At 48.2% G+C, this 6,930-nt stretch overlaps 1 protein-coding gene across 5 annotated transcripts in view; it reads left to right on the top strand.

The window, feature by feature from the left end:
• The window catches only part of ILDR2 (immunoglobulin like domain containing receptor 2), a 40,452-nt gene extending 33,890 nt beyond the window's left edge, over nt 1-6,562 (top strand). For all 5 annotated transcript variants that reach the window (XM_063348462.1, XM_063348455.1, XM_063348439.1 and 2 more), the window contains 2 exons: nt 277-967; nt 1,817-6,562. In XM_063348462.1, the coding sequence (XP_063204532.1) occupies nt 277-967; nt 1,817-1,852 (727 nt within the window). In that variant the 3' untranslated portion in view covers nt 1,853-6,562. The remainder of the gene's footprint in view (nt 1-276; nt 968-1,816) is intronic.
• The last annotated feature ends 368 nt before the right edge of the window (nt 6,563-6,930 follow it).

Genomic DNA, 6,930 nt, shown 5'->3' with positions numbered 1-6,930 from the left:
AGGTCCAGCCCCTCATACTGGAGGACAAGGGAGGTGCCCTCTGGGGTTGATCTCGGGTAACGTTAGACATGTAGAGTCCGAGTTATCCGCACTAAGCTGCCTTTACAGTCAGCAGAGAGAAGCAGGGATTTTGAGGCTTCCTACAGAAGATGATGAAAACAGGTCAGATGATTCATGCCCCAGGAGTGCCTGTTTCCCTCCATTGTCTGTGAAGGCAGCTGAGGGAATGAGCGCAGCTGAATCCTGCCCTCTAAAACTACCTCTTCCCTCCTCCAGCCAGCAGAGATCCAAGTCCGAGATGTTGTCCCGTAAGAGTTTCTCTGTGGGAGTGCCGGCCGTCTCTATGGATGAGCTGGCAGCCTTTGCGGAGTCCTACAGCCAGCGGACCCGGCGGGCAGACAGCCAGGAAACTCGGCGTTTTGAGCGGTCAGAGTCACACGGCGGCTGCATCGGAGGGCTGCCCCACCAGGATAGCTCCATGGAGGAGTACTACACTAAGCGTAGCAGAGGGAACCGAGAGCTGCTGACGGACTCGGATCGGGGCTGGTCATACAGCCCACCCCGGAGACGGGCCCATGAGGAGAAGCACCTGCCCAGGCTGGTGAGCCGGGCGCCCGGAGGGAGCCAGAAATACGATCACTCCTACCTCAGCAGCGTCTTGGAGAGGAAATCTCGGAGCTACGATGAGAGTGGTGACCACAGTGAAACCCCCTCTAAGCTGAGCTCGCAGCCCAGCCAGAGAGGAGGGGGAACATACTATGCCTGGTCACCACCCTCTACCTACAAAGCCGAGAAGTCACAGCAGCAGCCGCAGCAGCCACCGCCGCCGCCTGAGCAGGAGGAAGGGGAGGACACCCTGCCCCCGTACAGCGAGAGGGAGCTGAGCCGAGGCCCATCGTACAGGGCCAGGGAGCAGGCCTACCTCAACGCCTCTGACAAGAAGAGGAAAAAGGACCCCAAGAAAACAGTGAGGCCACACCTGGTGTTCCTGATCCAAATAGGCTCAGGAGGGAGCCACCAGGCAGGGGTTGCTAACCAGAATTTAGGGGCAGGGGGGCTCTCCAGGAGGGTAGAGCCTGGAGTCCGAGTGTGGGGAACCCCAGATAAGGGGAGTCACTGTTGAAAGAGGGCAATCACTATGGGTGTAGGGGGCCAGAAAGGGAAATAGCTTCACAGGAGTCCGTGATGGAGGGGAGAGACAGATGTGCCTGGGACTGGGGAGGTAAGGGATGTTTTTGGCATCTGTGTCCCGGTAATCCAAGGAAGTGGGAGTTTATCTAGGGTTTAGGAGGATAATGGTAGGGAAGGGAACTTACTCAGGGCTTACAGAAATCACAGGGCATTGCATTGGCCTTGATCCTTGTTAAGGAAGGATTGAGATGTTCTGTTCTACTGGACTGGGACAGAGATAGTAGCAAGACATGGTGTAAGTGACCCTCAGGTCTTTCTGAAAGGGGTGAGATGACAGACTGCCATGGGTGCGTGCCCATGGGCATGTGTAGGGGCCATGCATGCCAAAGGCATTCCTCACACAGGATACCAACAAGAGCAGAACATCCTGCTGCAGTCTGGTGAGGACTGATGAGTGTACAGTTGTTGGGGAAGGGGAGCTGGCTGAAGCGTGTTCCATGGAGGAGACGTTGTCGCTAGAGCAGCTTGGCTGTTAGGCCTGAGCTAAGTGGCACGTGTGGGAGAGGAAAGGGGTGTGAGCAGACAAGGCTGTTGCTGTTTGGTTGTGTCTCTGTCAAAGCTACATCTGTCCCTTTGTTCCATGGGTGCTTTCCTGTTGACATTTCTCTTCTCTCTTTCCTCTCAGAATGATTTCCCAACGAGGATGTCCCTCGTGGTTTGAAGTCGTTGTGGACATGTCATGTTGATGGTCTGGATGCTGTGAGGTGACTGCAGTGGAAAAGATGCAGAGCAACAAGCAAGACAGGCCTCCGCGAACCTTCGCAGCTGCCAGCCGTGGACTCTTTGTTTCAATTGTTTGTTTCATCGGGGGAGCAGGGGCTTTTGTAAGAGACAGACTCCCATGAGCAGCTCTGGGAGTCTGCCAGGAAAATGAGGCCAGGGCTCTCTTTGGCACCCTGCTTTCCAGTGCCCTCCATTCTGCGCTGGAAGGCAGCCACGTCCCTACTGTCCCTGCAGCCCTGAACTACAAGCGAGGCTGCCTTTGTGCCTCTTGCCCCGTCTGATGTGCAGAGAGAGGCCCGTGTGCATACGTACCTCTTGCTCTCTCTGTCTTCTCAGTTCTCTGTTTGGATTAAAGATTGTCTCCATACTTATATTTAGAGCCTTTTCTGTATCATCCCTATGCTGGGAGGAGGCCTCGTTCTTCCAGTTGCAGACTGCCTCCAGCTGATCGGGCCCTAAATCGCGAAAGAAAATCTACATCCTTTCAGACACTGTAGAAATGGACTGATGAGGTGTTACTTTGGCAAGGGCTGAGCAGAGAGAGAGAGAGGGAGACAGTTATGGACTGGTTTGTCCAATATATTTAGTTCTGTTCATTGTGTGATGAGAGTTGCAGGTGAGATAGATGTATTGTTTTGAAAGTGGATCAAAGTAGCTTTTATTGTGATGAGAGCATGATGTGTTTTTTCCCCCATCCCCCAACTGTGATTTGTTTTGATACAGTTGCATTTTCTTGCAGCTGAGCTGTGACCTTGTAGAGCTTCACACTGGAATATCTACTCCACCATATCATAAGCAGTGCTCCAGCCTTGCTGGCGCTCTGCTTCCAGCACCACCAGACATCTCTGCCTAGTGAGTGGCCTTTCTGTTTCAAAGAAGCAAAAAGGGGAAAAAGCCTCAGTGACAGGGCAGCTGCAGATCTTCATTCTGTGCGACTGGTAGTACTCCTTTCTGGTCATTGTTTCCAGACGTTGAAGAAGCGGTAACAGCAATGGAAAAAGAATTAACACTGTGGATGAACACAAGCTTTGAAAGTCACCTTTTTCAGTTACAGCCATTTCGTTCACTTCAGTTGTGACATGGTTTTAGTGGCTGTTGTCTCAGGAACACCTGAATTTAGAAGCAAGTGCTTCACACCATCTGGAAGCCTGACATTTTGGTTTTCATAGGGCATAATGCAGTCATTTCTTTAATTTTTAGCTGCTAAAATCATAATGTGAAGGAAGGTGATGGGAACATTTTAAGGTCCGTCATCTTGTTCCCTGTTAAGCCTAGAAACAACTTAGTGCCCTACTGTGTTATGCCCTGCTGCTGTCAGCCTCTGAAGTGCCATCTCTGTTGTTACTCTGGATATTTGGGGAGCTGTCTGGCCTCAGGTACTCTGGCAATACTGTTTTGAGCACAAGATTTATTAACATCATTGCAGTTCTCTGTAAAAATGACAGATTAATTTCTGCATTACTCCTTTGCCATATTAGTTCACCAGGAGCGGTCAGAGGAGAGGAAGGATAACTTCCATAGATTTGATGACAGTGCAGGTTTCATGCTAGAAGGTGGATTGATGAAAGGATGGCTTTCTTCTCCCCCCATGCTCCTCTAGTGATGAATGTAGTTTTGGAAATCCCAGTCCAGGGTCTTCTTGGCCAGAGAAGGATTAGCCTGCAGGGGCATACAGTCATGGAGTCACAGAATGGTTTGGGGAGGAAGGGAGCTTTAAAGGTCCCGTGGGCAGGGACATCTTCCATTAGATCAGGTTGTTCAAAGCCCCATCCGACCTGGCCTTGAACACTTCCAATGATGGGACATCCGCAACTTCTCAGGGCAACCTCTTCCAGTGTCTCACCACCCTAATCATAAATAATTTCTTTAAATCTGCCCTCTTTTAGTTTAAAACCAGTGCGCCAGGTAAAAAGTCACCGTCTTTCTTCCAAGCCCCCTTTAAGTAGTGGAAGGCTGCAATAAGATCTCCCTAGAACCTCCTCTTCTCCAGGCTGAACAAACCCAACTCTCTCAACCTGTCCTCACAGGAGAGGTGTTCCAGCCATCTGGCCATTTCCGTGACCCTCCTCTGGACCCGCTGCCACAGGTCCATGTCTTTCTTGTGCTGGGGGCCCCAGAGCTGGACACACTACTCCAGGTGGGGTCTCACTAGAACAGAGTAGAAGGGCAGAATCTCCTCCCTTGACCTGCTGGCCATGCTTCTTTTGATGCAGCCCAGGATACAGTTGGATTTCTGGGCTGCAAGTGCACATTGCCAGCTCATGACCAGTTTTCATCCATCACTATCCCCAAGTCCTCTGCAGGGCTGCTCTGAATCTATTCATCCCCGAGCCTGTACTGATACTGGGGATTTCCCCATCCCAGGTGTAGGACCTTGACTTGGCCTTGTTGAGTTTAATGAGGTTCACATGGGCCCACTCCTCAAGCCTGTTCGGGTCCCTCTGGATGGCATCCCTTCTCTCTAGCAGATCAGCTGCACTGCTCAGCTTGGTGTCATCCCCAAACTTGCTGAGGCTACACTCAGTCCCACTGTCTATGTCGTTAATAAAATTGAATAGTATTGGTACCAATACAGACCACTTGGTACCAATCTCCATTTGGACATTGAGCCATTGACTGCAATTCTTTGTATGCAGCCGTCCAGCCACTTCCTTATCCATCGAATAGTCCATCCATCAAACCCGTATCTCTCCAGTTTAGAGGCAAGGATGTGTGGGACCATGTCAAAGGCTTTACAGAAGTCAAGGCAGATGACATCAGTTGGTCTTCCCCTTATCCACCAATCCATCACAGAAGGCCTCCAGACAGGCGCAATTTGCCCTTTGTGAAGCCAAGTTAGCTGTCTCTAATCACCACCCTGCCATCCATATGCCTTGGCATAGCTTCCAGGAGGATCTGTTCCATGATCTTACTGGACACAGAGGTGAGGCTGACTGGTAGTTCCCCTTTTTACCTTTTTTTAAAAGTGAGTGTGATGTTTCCCTTTTTCCCATCACTGGGGGCTTCGCCTGACTGGCATGACTTTTCGGACAGGTAGAGTGGCTTAGCAACTACATTTGCCAGCTACGTGGCAACTACATCTACTTGTATTATGGCTGGAGAGACTACATTTTAAGTATTTTCATCTTTTCTCACCTTTAATGTATGTTACTAGGAAAACTACAGCTCAGTTAACAAGAGGTAGGCAGCTGGTTGCCATCCGAGGTCTCCATGGCCTTGAGAAGTCTACAGAGTTATGCTACATGTTATTTTAAATAAAACGTTTCATCCCTGACATGTGATGATACTAGCAGCAACAAACATTGATGTTTTGTTAGTCTGAGAACCTTAGGAACCCCTATGCCACAAATTTCAAGGGAGTTTAGCCTGCTCTCTTTTCCATCAGACATCCAGCAGACCCAGCAAACATTTTACATGGAAATTTGAAAGTGTGTCTGCAACAATGGCTGGGTAAGAAAGCGGCCAAAACAGTAATTTACAGTCTCTGAATACCTCTATCTTTTAAATCATACCGAAAGCCAGAGCGTTACAATCCCCCTCTCATTTCAGATATGTCTGTCCCTTATCTCTACAGTCACTGTAGTTTATTTGATCAAGCCCTCAGGAATGAGTTGTGTGTATTAAAAATACAAGCCTTCCCATCATTTATTTGAATCAGTTGTGTTTGCTTCATGCTGGTACTTTAGGCCGTTTGTACAGTATGTGTAGGAAGTTGCCATTTATGTATCTAGCTTATAAATAAGTAGTTGCAAGGTAATTTCTCTTAAGAAAACTATTTTAATTGTAGAAACAGCTGTTCATAAGGACTGTCCGACATTTATTTTGTATCCAGGTACCTGGAAAAGTCCTGAAGATTTTATGACTGGTGATTCTAAGAGTTTTACCAAATGATAAAAATTTCAGCTTCAAAAAAAAGACCAGGTCTTAATTCCCTGAAGTCAGATCTTCAGGCAGAACCCATCAGTTGGCTCCGCCTTTGCTCTAGAGTTTTAGATTTCATATCTCCCTATGCAGATCTGAAGGAATTTTCAGTTACTGATAGCGTCTGTCCTCAGGCCATCTTTATTTTTCCCATTAGAAATGTGTCTGCAGCAGCACCAAGTGGACCAAATCAAAAAGTGAGGGGTGACCTAGAGTAGGGCTTCCATCTCTATAGCTACCCAACGCTAATTAGCCATGACTCTTGCAACAGAGAGGACCAGAGGGCCAGAGGCTGAGAGGAGACTCCTGTTTCAGAAAAGAAGTAGTGGTTTGTGTTTGCACTGTCTTTCAGAACACCTGCAGAATGCTGGCACTGGAAAATAATGAGCCTGATCATTATGGGGTCTCAAATTATAAATTTTCCAGTGATCAATTTTTATTGCTGGCATAAAATTAAAATCCTTTTCATACAGGATATGGACGTCTGGGTCATGTCAAGGGCATGGATGGTTTTGTGGCCTTAAAATGAAGCATCACAACAGTGACTTGCTAAGAAGACAACTGGGATGATGAGGAGTGAAACCTGTAAAAAAAGAAAAAAGTCTTTAGAGCAACAGCAGAATCAAGCATCAGTGGTAAACTTGGCTGTGCTGTCAAAAACGTGATCTGGGCTACTGAAAGAAGTTTTGACATAATGGAATGAGAAAATAAATACCACTGGTAATGACTTCTCAACAATCCCATTATTCCTTTAAAGTACACTGTAAAAATTCCAGGGTGTGTCTTCAGTGTGAGTATCCTCAGATCACTCCATTTCCACTGCAATGGAAAATTAACAAAACTAGCACATTGAATACTTACAAACTATGAGAAACTCCAACATCTATCACCTGAGAAAGGCAGCCAGAATTATTCATGTCTTTGTGCTGGCATGTACTGTAGGGGACGGGAACTGTAAGCATCCCAGTCTTTGTTGCTGTTACTAGGTCAGAGATGGCCATCAGCAGCGTGCCCCGGGCCCACCTCACCTTCCCTGCAGCCAGCATCGGCAGCTGTGTGTGCCAAGTTTCCCCAAGAGGTCCCAGCTCCTGCTCT

Source organism: Chroicocephalus ridibundus, chromosome 1 (genome assembly GCF_963924245.1).
Source record: "Chroicocephalus ridibundus chromosome 1, bChrRid1.1, whole genome shotgun sequence".
Classification (NCBI taxonomy): domain Eukaryota; kingdom Metazoa; phylum Chordata; class Aves; order Charadriiformes; family Laridae; genus Chroicocephalus; species Chroicocephalus ridibundus.
Note: the sequence above shows the minus strand (reverse complement) of the source record. Positions and strands in the feature narration are given on the sequence as shown.